This window comes from Macaca fascicularis, chromosome 6, assembly GCF_037993035.2.
Source record: "Macaca fascicularis isolate 582-1 chromosome 6, T2T-MFA8v1.1".
NCBI classification, from domain to species: domain Eukaryota; kingdom Metazoa; phylum Chordata; class Mammalia; order Primates; family Cercopithecidae; genus Macaca; species Macaca fascicularis.
Window position 1 is genome coordinate 183839715 of NC_088380.1, and position 24142 is coordinate 183863856.

Sequence of the window (24142 nt, forward strand, 5' to 3'; positions counted from 1 at the left end):
GAGAGGAACAAGATGGGAAGAGTAAAAGCACTGAGAATTCATGCAGACCTACACTGCAGTCAGGCTGCCATTTCATATGTCACCTCATACAGTTACTTTATTAATGCAACCTAGTGGAGCTGACATGAGGAAATGTTCCACAGCAAAGCTGAACAAAGTTGTTAGAAGACAACTGAAGACGGGGTGCGGTGGCTCATGCCTGTAATCCCAGCACTTCAGTAGGCCGAGGCAGGTGGATCACGAGCTCAGGAGTTCAAGACCAGCCTGGCCAAGATGGCAAAACCCCACCTTTGCTAAAAATACAGGCGTGGTGGCACGTGCCTGTAATCCCAGCTATTTGGGATGCTGAGGGAGAGAACTGCTTAAACCAAGGAGGCAGAGGTTGCAGTGAGCCGAGACCGTGCCACTGCACTCCAGCCTGGGCGACAGAGTGAGAATCCATCTCAAAGAAAAAAAAAAAAAAGTAGACAACTGAGACCACAGGGGTTGCAGGGAGGAGCTCCTACGTTTTTTGTTTTTTTTTTTTCCGAGACGGAGTCTCGCTCTGTCGCCCGGGCTGGAGTACAGTGGCCGGATCTCAGCTCACTGCAAGTTCCGCCTCCCAGGTTTACGCCATTCTCCTGCCTCAGCCTCCCGAGTAACTGGGACTACAGGCGCCCGCCACCTCGCCCAGCTAGTTTTTTGTATTTTTTTAGTAGAGACGGGGTTTCAATGTGTTAGCCAGGATGGTCTCGATCTCCTGACCTCGTGATCCGCCCGTCTCGGCCTCCCAAAGTGCTGGGATTACAGGTTTGAGCCACCGCGCCCGGCACTCCTACGTTATTAATCCAAGAGGAGTAACATGCATGCAGTGTAACATAAGTCTGGGGTGGAAATATTGGTCTACGAGTTCATCCAGTAGCTAGGAGTATGTATATGTCAGTACTGTGGGCATTCGAATAAGATAATGTCCTCTCCAGAAACACTGAACAGTTCTAGGGTGAAGCCGATTAAAGAAGAATCTACTTTATAGCAGATAAGACCTAGTGCCCAGGCTCTGTTTCAAAACATCCTTTCTTTTCTTTCTTTTTTTTTTTTTTTTTAAGATGGAGTCTCGTTCTGTTGCCCAGGCTGGAGTGCAGTGGCCTGATCTCGGCTCACTGCAAGCTCCGCCTCCTGGGTTTACGCCATTCTCCTGCCTCAGGCTTCCGAGCAGCTGGGACCACAGGCGCCTGCCACCACGCCCAGCTAATTTTTTGTATTTTTAGTAGAGATGGGGTTTCACCATATTAGCCAGCATGGTCTCGATGTCCTGACCTTGTGATCCGCCCGCCTCGGCCTCCCCAAGTGCTGGTATTACAGGCGTGAGCCACCGCGCCCGGCCGCAAAACATCCTTTCTTAAATGTCTTTGCGTTTTGTTTTATAAGCTGCTCCTGTCACTTTGGTTTCCTCTGTCAAAAAATATTCCCACAACAAGGAAAAACAACTAAGTACATTTTGTATTATTTGTGAAAGTTAAAAACTATACGCAATGTCATGAATATAAATAATTTCGAACAGCATGTTAGATGATGCTTATGATGTAATTCTGGGGGGGACAAATATAAATACAGGAGACAGATATAGATAGATAGACAGACAGACAGACAGACATCAGCAGAATCCCAGATACATATCAGCAGAATCCCAATACTGGGAGGGAAAGTGCTTGTTCTTGCAACCTACCAGAAAGAATATAGAAAAATATATGTATTTCACTTGTTGGTTTCATTTCTATTACTTTCATATTTAGTGGAAGAGGTATGTTTTTAAATTCCCAGTTGCTCTGGAGATACATCCCAGTTAAACATAACACTTTGGGCATCCAGCCCCTGCTGACCCCCCGTGACCAGGCCCCACCTCCTCTTCCTTCTATCTCTAGCTTCTTCATCCAGTCAGCAATAGCAATGAATTTTTTCTTTTTTTTTTTAAACAGGAATGGAACAGCATGGAGTCAATGAATTCTTTTTCCTTTCTACTTGCTGCCCACCCATCCTCTTAATTCTACATGGATTTGAATACCCTTTTCCCTACATCAGTGCCACTTCTGTTCACACCGATTAGATCTTTCTGCAGGATCAGCACTGCTTCTATTTCAAGAAATAAAAGCTTTGGCAGTGCTCACGCAAGAAGGGGGCTGCTGGCCCAGTCTGCATAAATCTGGAAACTTTGTGAGAACTGATGGGTGAGTCAAACAAACCCTGGAAAGCACCTCTGAGGCAAAAAGTAAATCATTTATAAAGAACTTGTATAAACTGATAAGAACAATACTGAGATCCCAACAGACACAGAGGCAAACTTCAGAGAATAATTCTTCAAATAAATATAAATTGATTTTTTTAAAAACAAAAAATGTCAACTTCACTACTAACCAAAGAAACAAAGTACAATGAAATGTCATTGGTTACTATCTATTACTATGCCATACTTTTTTTTAAAGAATATCCCTCAGTATTTGGAGGCAAAAGGAATGCTCTCATAAATTACTGGTAGCTTTATAAATATAATCTAGTAATTCCACTTTTAGTAATCCAGATTAAAGTACTACATTACAAGGCTCATTGCTAGTTTAGATTTTTTTTTTTCTTTTTTCTTTTTTGAGACAGGGTCTTGCTCAGTCACTCAGGCTAGAGTGGACTGGTGCAATCACAGCTCACTGCAGCCTCCAACTCCTGGGCTCAAGCGATCTTCCCACCTCAGCCTACCAAGTAGCTGGGACTACAGGAATGTACTACCACACAAAGCTAATTTTTTATTTTTGGTAGAGATAGTGTCTCCCTGTGTTGCTCAGGCTGGTCTTGAACTCCTGGCTTTAATTGATCCTCCCACCTCAGCATCCTAATGTGCTTGGATTACAGGTGTGAGCAACCATGACTGGCCCTAGATGCTTATCTTTAACAGAAAAAAAAAAATAGGTTAAGAAAAAAGCCATGCTCAATATTAGGGGAACAATTAAGTAAGAAGCCCTCCCTTATTCCACCAATCAAATTTAACACCTTCCTTTGCGGGTGGTTAGTGCTTACAGTTTAGCACTTTGACTGAGTTGTATTATACATAGTCATACCCAAGTCTGTTTCCCTTGCTGGACTGTAAACTCTCTGAGTACAAATTTGAGATTCGATTCAGCTCTGTAATATATCCCTTACCATCTTTTGGGTCTTTTGGGCCGCTCCTCCTCACCCTCAGCATCCAGCACAATATTTCACTAACAGCAGGATATAAAAAAGTCTTAAGCTGAACCACTACAAAAAGCAATTAATCAATGACTTTAGAGATAACATAATTTTATATACAAGATATATAAACACTTAAGAGGTATGAACAAACACTAAATTTAGAACTGCCTTAATTCAACCATAATTTAGAATAAGCTCAAATTCCATGAGAATGCAGGAATGAGTGTTAGATCAAAGGAGTCAGAATCAGCAGTCATGTCCCTTTACCTTTTTCTCCATCTTCCTGCCTCAAACATACATTCAAAGCCTAGAGATGCAATGGGTATCCTGAAACGGTGAATCAAGCCACAAGTTTATGATTGTAGTGCCAAAGGCAAAAGCCTGATCCTCAATTACATCAACGAGCCACTGCCTCACTCTGGACTTGTGATGTGAGGAGAAAGAAATCCCACGTGTTAAACTCACTGTTAATGATGTTTTCTGTTATTGTGACTGACAGAATTTTCTAAGATACTAACAGAATTTCTCATAGTTAGTGAAAGAGTTTTCCTTTACTTGTTCTGACTTGTAAGTAATACATACCCATCTACTTGGTTACAGTGACTACACCATAAGTGGACACTTCAATCAAGAAAGGCCTATCAGAGTCTTCCTCTAGACTAACCTATGGTCTGAGGGGGGAAAAAATTATTTCTTTCCATTAAAAGCTATGGCGGCCGGACGCGGTGGCTCACGCCTGTAATCCCAGCACTTTGGGAGGCCGAGGCGGGCGGATCACGAGGTCAGGAGATCGAGACCATCCTGGCTAACACGATGAAACCCCGTCTCTACTAAAAATACAAAAATTTAGCCGGGCGCGGTGGCGGGCGCCTACGGTCCCAGCTACTCGGGAGGCTGAGGCAGGAGAATGGCGTGAAACCGGGAGGCAGAGCTTGCAGTGAGCCGAGATCGAGCCACTGCACTCCAGCCTGGGCCACAGAGCCAGACTCGGCCTCAAAAAAAAAAAAAAAAGCTATGGCTACTGGCAGCCATTTTGCTTGTCCCTTAAGAAGAGGCCATCTGTTGAATGGAGACCACTGGATTCCAAGATGGAGAGATATTGTCTGAGCTCCCAGATCCAGCTCAGCCTAACCTCTAAACAGACTTGCCAATTATTATACAGATTAACTTTTTTTTTTGCTTAAGGTTACTGAAATCATATTTCCAACTACTGAAATAATATTTTCAACACCTGCATCCAAAAGAGTCCTATATACTACAATAGGAGTAAACACACAAATAATTATTAACACACACCAATAATTTTTTTAGAGTTGAAAAAAAATGCTGTTCCATAATGTTAACCCACATAATTCATATAAATATTAACCCACAAGATTCAAGTTACATTTGTCATTCTCCAACTGCCTACCGTTCCTTTCATAATGCCCACACTATAACCACACTGAAGTGCTTGTTCTTTCCTATACACTCTCTTCACATTTTTCTATTTGTAATTTTAGCCTATTGTTCTCTTACATTAATACCCTTCCCTCTCAATCTCTAACTGTACTTCCTCTGAAACACCACAGTATTTTTATTTGTATGTCCCTTAGTAGTTCTGACCTTGCATTACAGTTATGCATGTGCATGTCTTATCTACCTAATTGAACTGAAATGTCAGTGAGATCAGGGCCCATATTTGATTTGTATATATCCCCACAGGTCAGTCTGTCCCCAAAATCCGTATTACTTCTACAAAACCTATGCTATTTCACAATTGTCAATACCTCAGTAGCTAGGTACCAGTAGCAATATAGCAATATACTTAATTCCTGGGTACCACAAAGGCCACGTTAATATAAGTGAGAAGACTGGACAGGGTACAAATTACATTTAGATAGGCATATATAGAACAGAAAAAGTCCCAACTTTGTCTAATTTAAGAAATAAGTTTTACTTAGAGATACTGAGGTCTTACACATTTTCTCTTAGTCACCCAAGTCAAGCCTATTTTAGGCCTTGGTCCTTCTCTGTTAACTCTCAGGCATATCTATAATAAGAATTTCTACCTCCTCCTACCTACTCACCCATCTACCATTATTTTTCCAGGCGATATCCCTGAAGAGAAAGTCCACTCCTAGCAGTATCCTAACTCTAAGCCATATCCTCTATCTAGACTCAAAGTGTATATAGTTAATGCTTTCAGCTTCCCTAACTCTCCTATAATCTATTTCTCCCTAACTTATTCTTACCCCTTTGACTCTTATGTCTTGCCTTTCTTCTTTCTCTTAGTTCTACTCAACTAGTGGCTTATCCTTTGTCCCGTCATCATACAGAAACACAGACCTCAGAAAGATTACACAGACAGGAAAGCACAGTCAATAATAATAACAGCCATCATTTATTGCATACCTATTACATGCTAGTCACAACGCCTGGTACTTTACTAAGTGTCTGTGATTCTCATGGCAATCCTGATACTAATTTTACAAAAGAGGAACCTGTCCTGAAAGAGATAACTTGTCAAATATTAGCCAATTAGGAAATATTACAGCTGAGCTGCCTAGTTCCAAAACCTGCATTTCTTCTACTTTATCAAAGTGCCAAAAACAAAATGTTGACTCTATCTTCCCAGCTTCCACCTTTGTCCCACAACCCAATAATCTACTGTCCACATAGTAGCAGACAGAGTGGAGTGATCCTTTGCTTAAATATTGATTACTTCTTTGCTCAAGTCCCTCCAGTGGTTCCTCCCTTGCTCAAGGAAAAGCCAAAGTCCTTATTATGGCCTAAGAACCCTGTGATCTGTCCATCTGCACTCCTCCCCCATTACCTCACTGGTTTCACTGTTTATCTCTCCCTCACTTACTCTAATCCAGCCACACTCAACCTGTTCACACCTCAGGGTTTTTGCATTTATTGTTCCTTCTACCTGTAGCACTCTCCCCACCTCACAATCTTCTTAGTTTACTACCTCACTTACTCTAGGTCCCTGTTCAAATGCCATCTTCTCTTCTCAAGGAGACCTTCCCTGATCACCTATTTTATATTGCTAACTTCTGACCTCAGTATGGCCTATTCCCCTCTCCCTCTGCTTTATTTTTTTCTCTAAAGTACTTATCACCACTTGAAATATTGTATATTTATTGTTTTCTTGTCTGCCTCCCACTACTAGAATATAAGCTCCATGAGAACAGGGACTTATATTCTGTTAATTGTATATTCTGCTCACTGTATCTGTTATATAGTAAGTATATAATAAATATGTACTGAATGAGTAAATGGGGGATTTTATTCTCCCTAGGTGTTTAACACAATTGGCCTTAGATACATTTTCCAGAAAGTAAATGCAAAGGATATGTGCATTTGTTCTAGTCTAGATCAACTCAGTCAATCTTCTCCCCTCAAACAGTACCTTTAAAGAGCACTCCCTTGGTCCGGCGAGGTGGCTCACACCTGGAATCCCAGCACTGTGGGAGGCCGAGGTGGGTGGATCATGAGGTCAGCAGATCGAGACCATCCTGGCTAACACGGTGAAACCCCGTCTCTACTAAAAATATAAAAATTAGCCGAGCGTGGTAGCAGGCGTGCGTAGTCCCAGCTACTTGGGAGGCTGAGGCAGAAGAATGGCATGAACCTGGAAAGAAGAGCTTGCAGAAGCCGAGATCGTGCCACTGCACTCCAGCCTGGGTGACAGAGCGAGACTCCGTCTCAAAAATAAAAAAAGCATCCCCTCTAATTTTTCGTAGTTCTGAATAGACAACGTCATTGAGCAAAAAACTGAGTAGACTGAGCCAACTTAACTAGTGTGTAGTATTATAATCAAAACTTACAGCAAAATTAGTCAGACATATATTAATGATATGCATAATTGTTATTGTGCTGCATGGTAAGTAGGCATAAATAGCAGACACTTTATGTAAATGATTCTAATTGCTATTTCTTTTACACAGCCAAACCAAGCATATCTAGGATCCCCTTCAGGGGAAGACAGGAAGGAGTGAAAAGCTAGATACTTAATACTGGAAGGTTAAGTCCTCTCTTACTCCAACCCTTAGGCATTGGGCTAATAGTCTCCCAGTCTGGCTTCTGTGTCTTCAAGAAAAGTAACTTGCCAGGCATGGTGGCTTAGGCCTATAATCCCAGCACTTTGGGAGGCCAAAGCAGGAGAATCAATTGAGCCTAGGAGTTCAAGACCAGCCTAAGCAGCATAAAAAGACTCCATCTCTACAAAAACTAAAAAATTAGCCAGGTGTGGTGGCATGCACCTGTGGTCCCAGCTACTTGGGAGGCTGAGGCAGAAGGATCACTTGAGCCTGGGAGATCGAGGCTGCAGTGAGCCATGATTCCACCACTGTACTCCAGCCTGGGCTACAGAGTAAGACCCTGTCTCAAAAAAACGGGGTGGAAATTACTCCTTTCCTTTCACAGTATTAAAAAAAAAAAAAAGCTTCCTTTTACAAAAGATTTAAAAACCAGGTTGGGAGACTGGCCTCTGTATCCAGTCATATAAAGCTAAGAAGAACCAGCACAATCACTAACTTCTGTCTCTGGCAAGGAAGACAGGGCAGACAAGCTGGTGGGGAAACCAAGAAAAGAGATCAAACGTACTGAGTACCTATTGTACACCAAGTACACTAGCAGGTGCTCTGCATAATTCCTCTACTTCCCCAACCCACCTACACCCCCAAGCTGTGTTCCCAGGAAAGTAGAGGAACATGCAGAGAGTGGAATGGTTCCAGTGAGGTCACCCTACTCCCTCTCGCAGGGCCTGAAAAATCAACAGAGAGCTCTCTTAGGAAGATTAAGACGAAGCTATTGTTTAGTGGCCATTTCCCTCACTTCTTACCTAAACCCACAGGAGGGGAAAGGGCCCTCTACCTTGCTATGGGTTTATCCAGACCTAACCAGCCTGCACAGCCAAGGCTAAGCCCACCCTTTCTGGGAACTCATCCTTGTTCACTGCAGCTCTCCTCTCTCCCATTGTCAGGGACATTTACTTGGGTACACAATTATTCACTTGTGTCCTCTTGTAATTAATTTATTGGGGAAATGCTTATTTCACCATTGATAATGCAAGCTCCTTGAAGGCAGAAATCTTAAAACTTCTTTTTTTTTTTTTTTTTTTTTTGAGACGGAGTCTCGCTCTGTCACCCAGGCTGGAGTGCAGTGGCCAGATCTCAGCTCACTGCAAGCTCTGCCTCCCGGGTTCATGCCATTCTCCTGCCTCAGCCTCCCGAGTAGCTGGGACTACAGGCTCCTGCCACCTCGCCCGGCTAAGTTTTTTTTTTGTATTTTTAGTAGAGACGGGGTTTCACTGTGTTACCCAGGATGGTCTCGATCTCCTGACCTCGTGATCCGCCCGTCTCGGCCTCCCAAAGTGCTGGGATTACAGGCTTGAGCCACCGTGCCCGGCCAAAACTTCTTTAGTAAGCTTCATAAGGCCTAGCACCACTTAAAAAAAAAAAGTCACGCCAGGCAAGGATGGCTCACGTCTGTAATCCCAGCACTTTAGGAGGCCAAGGTGGGATGCCTGTTTGAGCCCAGGAGTTCAAGACCAGCCTGGGCAACATGGTGAGACTTCGTCTCTACAAAAGAAGATATAAAAAATCTAGCCAGGTGGGATGGTGTGTGCCCAGAGTCGCAGCTACTCATGAGGCTGAGGTTGGAGAATTGCTGGAGCCCAGAAGGCAGAGGTTGCAGTGAGCTATAATCTCACCACTGTAATCCAGCCTGGGTGACAGAGTGAGACCCTGTCTCCAAAAAAAAAAGTTCCAAATATCTGGATGAATTAAAGGTAAATATGAATAGGTGATAAAAAAGAATCAAACTTCTGGCTCTATGTAGACACGTCAGCATTGAAAAGAAGGATGTAGTACAGTCATGCGCCACAAAAAGACATTTCAGCTAACAATGCGGACCATCTATATGATGGTGGTGCCATAAAATTATAATACCATATTTTTACTATACCTTTTCTGTGTTTAGATGTGTTTAGATACACAAATACCATTGTGTTACAAGTGACCAGTGTTCAGTACAGTAACACACTGTACAGGTTTGTAGCCCAAGATAACAGGCTATACCTTATAGCGTAGGTGTGTAGTAGACTACACCATCAAGGTTTGTGTAAGTACACTCACTCTACGATATTTGCACAACAAAATCACTTAATGACACGTTTCTCAGAACACATCCCTATCACTGAGCAACACATGACTATATTCTAGATTTGTTTTCTAAACTAGTTTTATAACAAATTTCCCTATGAAAAAGAAAGTGTGCCTGTCATTCAGGATATAGCAGACATCTTTACATGGAGGTCTGGGGTATTTGCATCAAAGCTATAAAGACATATGATGCCAAGAATATAGGGACTTTTTATTGTATCAAAAATCACATTTACATCTATCATGTCTGAAAGTCTGCAATACCCAGAGTGTAAATCCAATTGAACAGCATTAGACAGGGTCACTGATCCTGGACCCAACAGAACAAGGAGAACCTGAAATGTCCTCCCTGAATGGATCATGATGATGATAAGACTCAGTCTACTTTGCCCACCTAAATGGCCTGGTTCTAGTAGCATAAGTCTGAAAATTGGTTTGAGAAAATTCAGGAACAAGCCTGAATCAATTTCAACCACAAGGATTTGGGGATGTGAGTTTGAGTTCTCTCACCACACTCCAGTAAGGAAGAACAGGCTTAACAGCAATTATCTTGTAATTAAAAGATATCTGACAGTTATGAATGCCAAAGCTTCCTATTTTAGCACCAACTAGTGGAATTCAGTATGGCAGATGTCAGTAGAAGCTATCCTATACTACTCCTTACCAGATCATTCTGACCTGAAGGAGATCATCTATTCCTAGAGCTCAACAGGGCATTCAGTTTCTCAAACTCATTTATTTCTGGACCCTGATGTTGTGCTGAATAAGTCATTGACTCAGATACCCAATACCAGCTGTGTAAGTGCTTAGTAAGACAGACAAGATAGTCTCTTTCCTTTGAAATGCTCAATCCCAGAATTCTTTTAGTCACTGGAATACTCAGCAAAAAAAAAAAAAAAATTCAGACTAAAGAGCTTTTTCAAATTAAAACTGCATCTAGATTCCAATCCTTCAGTGCTGTCCCACTAAAAGTGGTTGATGGCCAGATTCAGGTCCTCAACTTTCACTGTTTTTAGGGACTACAATGCTATGCATAGAGACCCTTAAAAAAAATCTCTGACACAGTAATTTCACTACTGGGAATAGTAACAACAGCTAATAGTTCTTATGTACTTACTATGCGCTAGGTACTGTGTTAAGTACTTTCCTTAAAGTATCTCATTTAACCTCACAAAATCTGAACAAGGTAATTATTATTATTTCACAGATGCATAAATGGAAGCTTGGAAATTAGCACAGGGTCACACATTAGTAAGTCAGTAACAGAGGTGGGACTCAAGCTCAAATTGACTGGCCTTCCAGGGCCTATCTTTTCTTACTACCACCCTATATGGGAACATATCCTTGGGAAATAATCCCAAAATACAGTGACAACTTTAGACTAAGAGGCTCAGTACAGTGTGATTATAACACAGTAACTTGAAGCATTTCAAATATGTATAATTAAGTAAATGAAAGCAATCCCAGTTACCAAATATTATGTAGGCATTAAAAATATTTTTATAAATAATTTTGTGACATGATGAAATATTTATGCTATAAATAGAAAAAGCAGAATATAAAATTTTATATATAGTCAAACCTCAACTATGTCAAAAATTTATCTGCACATGGAAAGAGCTAAATTTACTGCTAAATAAAAATGATAAGTTGCAGAATAATATATAGAGACAGCTATATATAGCATGGTCCCATTTACGTAAATAGTGCCTAATTTTAAGTATTCAATAAATGTAAGCCATTATTATTACAATGAACATGTACTACTTTATAATCAGAAAAATCAACAAATTAAGTGTTTATGTACTTCCTTATTTAATAACTACAAAGTATATTATTTCAAGAAAAGTAAATAACATGTGCCTTGCCTCTCTGGCAATCTTAATTTAAAAAACACTTCACAATTATACAATGTCACATTTAAATATATCTAAGTTACAGGAATCAAGTAGCATTGAGAAGAACACTACAACACTTCCAGTTACCTAGGTTTACATTCAGCATGTTAGACCACAGAGAGCTGTGCTGACGTGACTATATTTAGAGTTTAAAATCATAAACAGAAAGGCCAAATCAGAGGTGGTATTTCAAGGGCTATGATTAACAAGATTTTCTTGATCAATGTCTTAATGCTGTCTGAAAACTAGGGATTTTGGTACAGACCTTTTTTTTCTTTTTTTTTTGAGACAAAGTATCACTCTTGTTGCCCAGGCTGGAGTGCAATGGCGCAATCTCGGCTCATTGCAACCTCTGCCTCCGGGGTTCAAATGATTCTCCTGCCTCAGCCTTCTGAGTAGCTGGGATCACAGGAGCCCGCCACCACGCTTGGCTAATTTTTTGTATTTTTAGTAGAGACAGGGTTTCACCATTTTGGCCAGGCTGGTCTTGAACTTCTGGCCTCAGGTGACCTACCCGCCTCAGTCTCCCAAAGTGTTGGGGATTACAGGCATGAACCACCGCACCCGGCCTTTGGTATACTCTTAAAGAGATTAAACCGAGATTAAACCAACAGCTCCTGGATAACTCAGCAGAGATATGTAGGACATGAATGTAAATTAGCGGTATTTTTCAGCTGCTGTCTTTAGGTAGAATTTCTATTAAAACACACTACAAAAAGAGGAAAAAAACCTACAAGGGATTTATTTTGAATGAAAAATGGGCAACTCTAGAACTTAGTTCCTCAAGTTCCACAGAAATCTCAATATTTGAACACATAAGTTGAAATGCAAGGTCCATTGCAATGCACTGATTTTTAGCCTATCTATGTAAGTTAATATGTTAAAAGATGGGCCAGGTGCAGTGGCTCACACCTCTAATCCCAGCACTTTGGGAGGCCAAAGCAAGAGGATCACTTGAGGTCACAAGTTCAACAGCAGCCTGGCCAACATGGTGAAATCCTGCCTCTATGGGAAAAAAAAAGTACAAAAAAAATTAGCCAGGCATGGTGGCGCAAGCCTGTAGTCCCAGCTACTTGGGAGGCTAAGGCAAGAGAATCATTTACCTGGGAGGTGGAGGTTGCAGAAAGCCAAGATTGTGCCACTGCAATCCAGCGTGGGTGACAGAGAGAGAGACTCTGTCTCAAAAAAACAAACAAAACAAACAAACAAACAAAAACTTAAAAAATGAAAAACTTTTCCCTTCCCCTTCTCCTGAGGTATGTGTAACAAGACAAAATACCTGCTAAAAGTAATGATGAACATAAAAGTACTAGAAAAATAACTAGATAGAAAAAACCCAAAACCATAACAACTCTAACTTTGAAGAAGAGCTATCTGTTTTTTCCCTGCATTGTACTGTATAGGATTATAAAACCACTACACAAAAAAGTAAGAGTTTGGCTGTCCCAGTGGGTCTTTACCTGTATCTTCTCCCATCAGACCATTGCAGTACATGGCATGTCGTTCAATCTTTGTGGGTGGAAAGCTTTGGTTACATAGCGGGCAGGATACCTGGTTACTGGATGAGAAGATAGAAATAGGTACTTCCTTCTTAGCATCTTCCTTGTTACCAACCTGAAGAACATGACAAACAGCAATTATAACAGCTTTAGTTCATATCTTTCCCCCCAAAGAAGTGCAAGAGACTCCACCCCATATTTCACTTACTTTCAAAGAGACAACAGCTTATCAAATTTTACTTATCAAAGAGTAAAGACTGAGAGATACTACTGATAGAGTTAATACTTATTCAGTTCCTTATACTGCCAACTATGTATTAAACACTCTATACATATTACTCTTTTATATGTAAGTTTATATATTGTTTATATATATATAAGTATACTTATACTGTCAACTATGTATTAAACACTATATGTATTACTCATTTAATCTTACAAAGTTATTAGCACACTCTTTTTTTACACATGAGAAAAGTACTTGTGTAAAACAGTAAAGCAATTTGCAAAGTCACAGAACAAGTAAGCGGGAGAGTTGAGATTCAAATGAAGGACTAGTATCTGGCTCAAAAACTTGAGGGCACTGATCTCTACCACATTGTAAGGCACAATCCTCACTGCATCAGTGTGCTGTGCCTGCTGGGTTTCACATTCTGCATATCAACAGCACCTTAAGGACACATTTTCAATTTCACAAAAGGACCGTTATTACTGTGACTTTAAGACATAAGGAGTTACCAAACAAAAGAGCTCTAAGCCAAAAACAGCATAACTAGGATTTAAGTTAAGAACGTAAGTATGTACTTAGACCCCTAAGACCTAAGACCTGTGTTTTATTTGTGACTTTCTGGATTGAAAGAGGAAACTAAGGCTGGCGCACTGGCTCACGCCTGTAATCCCAGCACTTTGGGAGGCAGAGGCGGGTGGATCATGAGGTCAGAAGATCAAGACCATCCTGGCTAAAGCGATGAAACCCCAACTCTACTAAAAATACAAAAAATTAGCCAGGCGTGGTGGCGGGCGCCTGTAGTCCCAGCTACTCGGGAGGCTGAGGCAGGAAAATGGTGTGAACCTGGAGGCGGAGCTTGCAGTAAGCAGAGATTGCACCACTGCATCCAGCCTGGGCGACAGCGCAAGACTCCGTCTCAAAAAAAAAAAGAAAGAGGAAACTAAGATCTATATACTTAAGAAGCACCAAAGAAGTCATTAGTTAAAACAATCAATTCTGCCAAAGCCACTCTTAAACCTCTCTCTCTTATTCCTCTCTGTTTTGTAGTCATCATTTCTCTTACAGTTGCTGGTGTCTCTTAAAGGCAGTTTTATTTTACCTGCACAGGTTGATCAGAGCCAAGAACTCTGCAGTGATTAATTCAACAGTGTGCGTGAGCACTGCAGCACTACTGCCTAACACTTGCTTCAAAGGACAGCATGTCCTATCCAATCAATGTGAAAATGTCCTGCATAGCTACTGCTTACATTTAAAGCAAGGGACACCCGGGCTGTCATTACACCTGGGGAAAACAAATAAAATATCTTCTGATACAAGAACAAAACACGACCAAAACTTCAATGCATAGAAAACTGGACTAGAGTCAATTGGGTCTTTTGGGGTCAGGAGTTGGGGCTATCTCTAAAACCTAATGCTTACAAGTGTGAACCAGCAGAGAGGAAAACAGGCCATCTAAATACCAAGTCAAACTGCCAGAAAATCTCCTGTTTTCAACACCACCTGCCTTTTGTTAAACCTAAGATGAGAAAGGAACTAACAGTGGTTGAGTTCTTATACTATGCAGGCTCCACCAGTCATTTTTCATATCCATCCCTCCCAACAAGCCACTGGACAGAAGTATCACTAACTCTGCTGTTACAGAAGGGGAAACTGAGGCTTGGGAAAGCAAAGTAACCTGCTGGTCACCAAGTTAGTAAGTGAATTATCCAGGCTCAAACCTAGACCCACTGGGCATCAAAACCTTCAGTAATTCCATTCTATCATGTTGTGGCAGAAACAAAAAACCTCCCTTCCATTCCACCTTGTTTCTGGAAGCAGATTCTGCAAGGATCTATTTATTCTTCTTCTCTAGAAAGTGGGGAAAGTCAAGTGGGTCTGGAAGTTCTAGGTGCTATGTTTTTCAGATTTAATCACTAAGCTTCTCACAAATCCAGGTTCCTCTGTTCATAAATCTTAAAAAGAAAAGTTGTAAAGCTTGAAAAACTGCAAAGCTGGCCAGGCACGGTGGCTCACACCTGTAATCCCAGCACTTTGGAGGCCAAGGTGGGCAGATCACATGAGGCCAGGAGTTCAAGACCACCCTGGCCAACACAGCGAAACCCCATCTCTACTGAAAATACAAAAATTAGCTGGGTGTGGTGGTGCATACCTGTAATCCTAGCTATTCAGGAGGCTAAGGCAGGAGAATCGCTTAAACCCGGGATGCAGAGGCTGTGGTGAGCCGAGATCGCACCACTGCACTGCAGCTTGGGTGACAGAGCAAAACTCTGTCTCCAAAAAAAAAAAAGAAAGAAAAGAAAAAAAGAAAGAAAAAATAAGCACAGTGGCTCACGCTTGTAATCCCAGCACCTTGGGAGGCCAAGCCAAACGGATCACTTGAGGTCAAGAGTTCGAGACCAGCCTGGCTAACATGGCAAAATCCCATCTCTACTGAAAATACAAAAATTAGCCAGGGGTGGTGGTGCATGTCTGTAGTCCCAGCTATTCAGGTGGCTGAGGCAGGAGAATCGTTTGAACCCAGGAGGTGGAGATTGCAGTGAGTTGAGATCCTACCACTGCACTCCATCCTGGGCAACAAAGAAGACCCAGTCTCAAAAAAAAAAAAAAAAAGAAAAGAAAAGAAAAATAGCAAAGCTATTTGAGCAGAAGGATGGCAGGAGGGTAAGAGGGGATCAATATACCCTAAAATTTGCAAGTAGTCTTGAATTACTTAAAGTCAGTGGCGAATGAGCAGTTACTTGGCATTCTAAAGCTCACTAAGCACAGAAATGTTATGTGACACAAATGTGTCACTGGTGCTCACATTGAGCACTATACTCCATTGTATTCATCACAGCTCTATACAATGCAGAGAATGTACCTTTAACTATTAATGTATTCAAGAGGGAGTAGTCTATTGTCTTATTACGAATATGAGACCACTTCCAACCACTGTTCTTAGGCAACCCTGAAGGTTTCCTAACCTGCAGGGTGTTTTTTTTTTTTTTAATGTTAAAATAAGGTATATTTCCCAGCATCATTTAAAAAGTCTATTTAAGTATTAACTACTATGGAAGAACCTCAAGGGGGAAAAAGGCAAGCAAAGTAGCTTTTATTAGGACCATGCAGTCAGGGATTTCTTTGCAGAGTTGCTTTTACTTCTTTTAAAATATTATAGAACTATTTTTCGGCCGGGCGCGGTGGCTCGCACCTGTAATCCCAGCACTTTGGGAGGTCAAGACAGGTGGATCTCAAAGTCAGGAGATGGAGACCATCCTGGCTAACACGGTGAAACCCTGTCTCTACTAAAAATACAAAAAATTAGCCGGGTGTGGTGGTGGGCGCCTGTAGTCCCAGCTACTCTGGAGGCTGAGGCAGGAGAACGGCGTGAACCCAGGAGGCGGAGCTTGCACTGAGCCAAGACCAGGCCACTGCACTCCAGCCTGGGCGACAGAGCAAGGCTCCATCTCAAAAAAAAAAAAAAAAAAAATTATACAACTATTTTTTAAAAGAGGTACTTAGATACTGAATACTGACATCTTAAAGGTTGTTGGTCCTTAACTTCAGACTTCAAAAAAAAAAAAAAAAAAAAAAACACACCTCACTCTAAGAAATGAACCCAGTGAAAACAAAAGCATGTCCTGCAAATCACCAAACTCTCCATCCCTCCCCTACCCAATTATGTGTAGCTTAGAAACCTCCTTGTTCTGGATCTTCCCCTTCCTACCACACAACTCTTAACATAGTTTACTTAAAAATTTACTGACTAGGCCGGGCGCGGTGGCTCACGCCTGTAATCCCTGCACTTTGGGAGGCCGAGGCGGGCGGATCACGAGGTCAGTAGATCGAGACCATCCTGGCTAACACGGTGAAACCCCGTCTCCACTAAAATACAAAAAATTAGCCGGGCGCGGTGGCGGGCGCCTGTAGTCCCAGCTACTCCGGAGGCTGAGGCAGGAGAATGGCGCGAACCCGGGAGGCGGAGCTTGCAGTTAGCCGAGATGGTGCCACTGCACTCCAGCCTGGGCGACAGAGTGAAGACTCCGCCTCAAAAAAAAAAAAAAAAAATTTACTGACTAAACTAGCTCTGGAGGACTCTGAATAACTTCTGTTAGCTCTTCTGAGAAGAGACTATTTAAGACTCCAACAAAGGGAAACTCTCAGGCAAGATACTCAGAAAACACTATTTCCAAAGAAAGCTGACTATTGTCAGAAATCAAGAGGGACTACATACAGTTGTGCCATGGGTATTTCCAAATACCTCAAATACTATTGAGCAATTCTCTGTCATTAGTAAACTAATATAAACAGTAATATATTACAAAGCAGTAAAATAATATGACTTTCCACATGATACTTCTACTTGTGACAAATCTCTGCTACATGTTTTACATTCTTTATCTAATTTCACCTGCAAAGCAACCTAATAAAATAGGTATTCTGCCTCCATTTTACATATGAAGAACTGAAATTCAGGAAGGCATTTCTCTTCTGTGCTTCCCTAATGCCCTAGGAATCTATCATTACCTTTGTCAGACCACATTATAATTATCTGTGTATATGTCTGTCTCCTCTCTTACCAGAACCCTCAGTGCAGGGACTGTTTTTCTTATTTATCTTTGTATCCCAAGAGTCTAAAACAATGACTGGCACAAAGTATACAAACTATAAATAGCTGCCTAGTGAATGAATAAAACGATTAATTTGCACAACATTCAAAACATGGTGAAGTTGGGATTTAAAGCCATGTCTTCTAATTGCAATGCTCAAGCTACTTGTACTACACCATACTACCTTCCAGTAAACAAGAAATTTTAGGACAAATGACCTACATAGATCCCAATGGCAAGAGTCCACACCCTTTATACTATACTATCTTTGTGCACATAAAGTGTTACATTCTGTCTAATAAGTGACTTGTAACTAGTACATGATTTAAAATCTGCAGTATCTCTAACTTATTTTAATGAAAACTTCTAAGACTATTTAGGGACATCCACAGACTTCAGCAAACAGCAATACCAAAAAGAGGACATTCAATGGGAGAAAGGCTACATGATTCCATCTATTTGATGTGTAGTAGCACAGACATGTTCACCACAAATTCTAAACAGGGTTCATGCTCTTTGACCCAAACAAAGAATAGTCTGGTTTGCAGTCATGGACGGGTATGAAATTGGCCTTAACTAAGGGCTTCTTCTGTATGTTAGGATGACTATGGTAATAATACTCTGTTCCCTCATTCCCATTTAGAAGATTCTGTTTCTTCCTGAGAAAACCATCCAGAGGCCATTTTGACATTATGGAGCAGGATCTGTCCTCAGTCATTCTGCAGCAGGGAGTGTCATCGTCTTTCCTACCACCACTGGCATCAGGGAATCTTGGTCTGTCAATTGTGACAGATCAGGTTCCAGAGAACCAGGCAGTGTGCATGATTCATGAAGGCAGAATTTTTACCCAGTTGCCTGCAGTGCAGAGACCAGGGAAAGGATCTAACTTCTACTGTAAAAATTATTTTTTAAAAATTCCAGGCTGGACACGGTGGCTCATGCCTGTAATCCCAGCACTTTGGGAGGCCTAGGCAGGTGGATCACCTGAGGTCAGGAGTTTGAGACCAGCCTGGCCAACATGGTAAAACCCCATCTCTACTAAAATACAAAAATTAGCTGGGCATGGTGGTGGGCCAGGCTGGTGGGCCAGCCTCCCAGCTACTCGGGAGGCTGAGGCATGAGAATCACTTAAACCCACGAGGCAGAGATTGCGGTGAGCCGAGATCGTACCACTGTACTCCAGCCTGGGAGACAAGAGCAAGACTTTGTCTCAAGGAGGAAAAAAACAAACAAACAAACAAAAATCCCAAAGTATAAAAAGGAACCTTTCTTTCTTTTTTTTTTTTTTTTTTTTTTGAGATGGAGTCTTGCTCTGTCGCCAGGCTGGAGTGCAGTGGCACGATCTCGGCTCACTGCAACCTCCAACTCCCGGGTTCAAACCATTCTCCTGCCTCAGCCTCCAGAGTAGCTGAGACTACAGGTGCGTACCACCACGCCCAGCTAATTTTTGTATTTTCAGTAGAGACAGGGTTTCACCATGTTGGCCAGGATGGTTTCAATCTCTTGACGTTGTGATCCACCTGCCTCAGCCTCCCAAAGTGCTGGGATTACAGGCACAAGCCACTGCGCCCAGCCAAAAAGGAACCTTTCTTAAGGTGCACCGGATAAGAAAGTATACACCAATGTAACCAAAATCTTTATTTCTACTGAGGAATTTGGCTCTCAGGCGGCTCATGACAGCAACAGATTTTTAAGATTTTAAAATTTTTAAAGGAATTCCAGGTAGTTAAACTGTTTTGTTAGACTCAACATTAAAAATACACACCAAGGACCAAGCACGGTGGCTCATGCCTGTAATCCCAGCACTTTGGGAGGCTGAGGTGGGCAGACCACTTGAGGTCAGGAGTTCAATACCAGCCTGGCCAACGTGGCAAAACCCTCTCTACTAAATATACAAAAATTAGCTGAGCATGGCATCGTGCACCTATAATACTAGCTACTCGGGAGGCTCAGGCATGAGAACCACTTGAACCAGGGAGGCAGAGGTTGCAGTGAGCCGAGATTGTGCCACTGCTCTCTAGCCTGGGCGACAGAGCGAAACTCCATCCCAAAAAAGAGAAAAAATAAAAAGAAAAGAAAAAGAAAAATATACACACCGAGAATCTCAATCAGAAGTATGAACTTTTGTATCAATCAGTTTTATGGTTACTGCCAGATATGTAAAGTGAGGAAAGATAATGACGCAAATAGATCAGACAGCTATCTTGACTTTGCATTTCTGATCAAATTAGGGCTGAAAGTTATGTATACATCATAATATAAACACAGTAATTTTTTCCAAGACTGTTTGTCTCTGTTACTTATTGGTACATAATAAAAAATGCCCTAGAACTTTGGACTCCAACCCATGTTCAAATTCTATCATTATTAGTAGCATGATTTAGAGTAAATTAAACATCCTAAGCCTCTGTTTCCCCATCTCTAATAGAAATAATAATGCATACAAAAGTACTCAAGAAATGGTAACTACTGTTATTTTTAGAAACAATGCTGAACTAATCTTAACTATAAAAATCTCTCCCAGGCCGGGCCCGGTGGCTCACGCCTGTAATCCCAGCACTTTGGAAGGCTGAGGCAGGCAGATCACGAGGTCAGGAGATCGAGACCATCCTGGCGAACACTGTGAAACCCCGTCTCTACTATAAATACAAAAAAATTAGCCGGGCGTACTGGCGGGCGCCTGTAGTCCCAGCTACTCGGGAGGCTGAGGCAGGAGAATGGCATGAACCTGGGAGGCAGAGCTTGCAGTGAGCGGAGATTGTGCCACTTCACTCACTCCAGCCTGGGCAACAGAGCGAGACTCCGTCTAAAAAAAAAAAAAATCTCCCTGACATAAGCGCCCCCAAAACTAAAACCCCTGCCATCTAAATCTTTTCAGCCAATGTCAACATTGCATCAGAGAGAGGACTGCCAACAGAAAGAAACCACTGAGAAAAAATAGAGAGGAAAATATTCACCTCCTTATCTGTCATTATTATTCTGACTCCATCCAAGATCTCTCTGCTACCTGGAGAGACTTCTCTTTCAAGGTCAAAAGTTTCAGAGGAACTTAGTTGTGTCTCTGTAATTTAAAAAAGTTAAAATCCCATTAATTTTCATTTTGCGTTTTCGTAGTTAAAAAAACAAACGTGCCTATTTTCCCCTAAAGTTTAGGATATGATAATACTGTGGTGGCAATATATTAATAGATCTAGTTTGTTTCTTCTTAAAGCTTTACTGAGGCATAATTTACAAATAACAGAATTCATAAATTTTCAGTATACAGTTTAATGTGTTTTGACAAATGTATACCCTTTATATACTACCATTTATACCATGTAACCTCTACCATAATCAAGATATAAAACATTTCCAACACCCCAAAAAGTTCTCTGTACCCCTCTGCAGTCAATCTCCTACCACTCCAGTCACTGCAATGAACTCTTTACAATGACCAGCTGACTTTATGTTCCTATAATTTTGTCTTTTCTAGAATGTCATATAAATAGAATCACAGGTCTTTTGCATCCAGCTTCTTTCACTTAGTATAATGTGTCTGAGATGGACCCATGTTGTCACATAATATCGATAGTTCATACTTTTTACTGCTGAGTAGCATTCCATTGTATAGATATATCACAATTTGTTTATTCATTGATCAATTGATCGATTGGCTTATTTCCACTGTAATTCTAGTTTTAAAGTATATTGATTTGACAGAAAACAAGAACCTGCCAATGTTAGTGCTGAGGTTAAAGAGATGATAAGCAAAAACAGAAATTGAGACCAGAAATAGAATATACATTCCAGACAAAGATGAGCCTTTCTTTAATATATTCTTTAAGCAGCATCTATTAATTCAACAAATATTAATTGAACATCAAGTCCCAGGCTTTATACTAGCCACCAGTAATATGAAAATGTAAGATGGGGTCCCTTGTAGTCTAGTTCAGGGGCCAGAAAACTAGATACAGCTCTTGGGCCAAATCCTGTCAGCTGCCTCTTTTTGTAAGTAAGGTTTTATTAGAACACAGCCATGCTCATTCATCTATATACTGTCTATGGCTGTTTTTGCACTAAAATGCCAGAACCAAATAGTCTCAACAGACTCTATGGCCCATAGGGCCTAAAATATTTCCTATCTAGTCTTTTATTTTTAAAAAGTTTGGCTGAACATAGTCATTCATGCCTGCAATCCCAATGCTTTGGGAAGATGAAGTGGGACGATCACTTGAGGCCAGGAGTTCAAGGTTGTAATGAGCTATGATCACACCACTGCACTCTAGCCTGAGTTACAGACTGAGACCCTGTCTTAAAAAAAAAAAAAAGTTTGCCAACTTCTGCTATAGACACATATCACTTAATATAACAACAAAAAAAAAATTGTAATTATCTTTCAAAACCACCAATGTATCTGGAAAAGACAGTTACAGACTGAGTGTTTGTGTACCTCCCCAACTTCCTATGTTGAAATCCCAACCCCTAATGTGATAGATAATATTAGGAAATGGGACCTCTGGAAGGTAATCAGGTCATGAGCATAGGGCCTTCCCTCAAAAGAATGGGATTAATGCCCTTTTATAAGGGACTCCAGAGAGCTCTCACCCTCTTTCCACCATGTGAGGACACAGCAGGAAGCTGCTATCTATGGCTCTCACCAGACACTGAATCTGCCAACTCCTTGATCTTGGACTCTCCAGCCCCCAGAACTGTGAGAAATAAATTTATGTTGCTTATAACCCACTCAGTCTAGAATATTTTGTTACAGGAACCCAAACTAAAACCAGAAATTTATCTCAGAATGCAAATCCAGTAAGTTCTCTGTTATCTGACACTATACCTGATGTACCTCTAACTGGCACTTTTGTGCCTCACAAATACAGTAAATGGCCAGTGTTAGGCAAATAGAGCATCTGCAAGCTTCTAATGTATCTTCTGAATCTTTAAGAAAGGATTAAATACATTTCCAGAATTAACTATATTTTAATACATCACCAATTTTTTTGAAAACTGGACACACACACACACCCCACCTTATTGGAAAAAGGCTTACAGCACATAAACTTCAAAATCCTCTCTGTCAACTTTCCCTAAAGGTATTTTCAAAAAGACATTCAGTATATTTAAAAATAAGAACCATTCACTGCTTAGATTACTGCAACAATAAAAAGTCTTCAATTATACTTTCTGTGAATGGCTGAAATGTCCAACTAAGAGGGCATTAGCTTCTCAGAAATAAGCAATGCTAAAAGTATGCAAAATGTGGGCATAAGGCTATAATCTTGCTTCTTCAACTAAGTAACACTAAAAAAATACTGTAATCTTAAATATTAGACTCCTGAACTGTCAGAAATACGAAACAAAAGTAAATAGGAACAGGTAACAGACTACTACACTAAATATGTGTTTCACACATTTGGAACAAATTTTTTCAGACAATTTATATATATAACTTCTAAATTATATATTTAAAAAGAAACCCAAGAGTTTTGCTTCATGGTGAAGTAGTTATACTTTCTCAGCAAAAGAACATTAATGTAATGAATACCTTTTGCAATCTCATTTAGACGTGGTTTATGTCAGCAAACAGTTGGACTTAATTAGCAGGCTAATGACAGCAAGTCATGATCATAAAAGCTATCTAACCTCAGTATGAAGGACCTGCTTTCCCTCTCATTAACTAGGCCTTTCAAGATCAATACATTTGCAGGTTCCTCCTACAAGATCCCATGGTGATGTCACACACCATCATCCTAAACAGACTGAGTGATTTCCTTCTAGGAAGTCAGTAGTCCCAGAGAGGGGGGAAAGCTTTCTTTTCACAAAGGTGGCACAGCATTCTTGAGTGCTCCTGCCAAAATCTGAGCACTTGGTAGTGTAGTCTCTTAGTGGGTATTGTTAGGCAGTAATCCAAATACATTTCAAATGAATTAAGGAGTCACTTTCAATAAAAACCAACATAGGTTAAGCACAATGGTTCATGCCTATAATCCCCAGCACTTTAGAAAGCCAAAGCGGGAGGATTGCTTGAGCTCGGGAGTTTAAGGCCAGCCTGAGAAACACAGCAAGACCTCGTCTCTACTAAAAAATAATAATAATAATAATTTTAAAAAATAGTTAGGTGTGGCGGCACATGCCTGTAGTCCTAGCTACTCAGGAGGCTGAGGAGGGAGGATCATTTGAGCCAAGGAGTTCAAGGTTACAGTCAGTGAGTCATGATTGCGCCACTGCACTCCAGCCTGGGCAAGACTCTGTCTCGAAAAAAAAAAGCCAACACAGTTCAATCTTAAAATAAATAAAGACCTTTATGATAGACTGCCAGATGTTTAAAAATATTTATGGGTCTTTCCTAGATTACATACAAACTAAGTTTGAGTCTGTGTGGATAAACATTGAAGAAAACCAAAATAAGAAAACTATGATTATCTCCAATCCTTATAGGCTACATGAGACCTGAGGAAAACCAGACGTGACTTATCGCAACATCTGTATACTTGCTGTTCAAAGTTAAACACCAGTAGGAAGCCCCTCAATCTCACAGGAATGAGGCTAATGATCTTTTCAGAAAAGCCAGAACGGAAAATATAGTCTAAAACAAATT

The 24142-nt window shown here is 40.9% G+C and overlaps 1 protein-coding gene across 50 annotated transcripts in view; it reads right to left on the bottom strand.

The window, feature by feature from the left end:
- Nucleotides 1-24142, bottom strand: part of UIMC1 (ubiquitin interaction motif containing 1) — a 117279-nt gene that overhangs the window by 27537 nt on the left and 65600 nt on the right. For 28 of the 50 annotated variants that reach the window (XM_073994794.1, XM_065547089.1, XM_073994801.1 and 25 more), the window contains 3 exons: nucleotides 20520-20623; nucleotides 12706-12859; nucleotides 3166-3261 (listed from right to left, as the gene is read on the bottom strand). In XM_073994794.1, coding sequence (XP_073850895.1) covers nucleotides 3166-3261; nucleotides 12706-12859; nucleotides 20520-20623 — 354 coding nt within the window. Of the gene's footprint in view, nucleotides 1-3165; nucleotides 3262-6592; nucleotides 6728-12705; nucleotides 12860-20519; nucleotides 20624-24142 lie in introns of all 50 variants that reach the window. The other 22 variants (XR_012414411.1, XR_012414415.1, XM_073994821.1 and 19 more) reach the window with 3 other exon arrangements.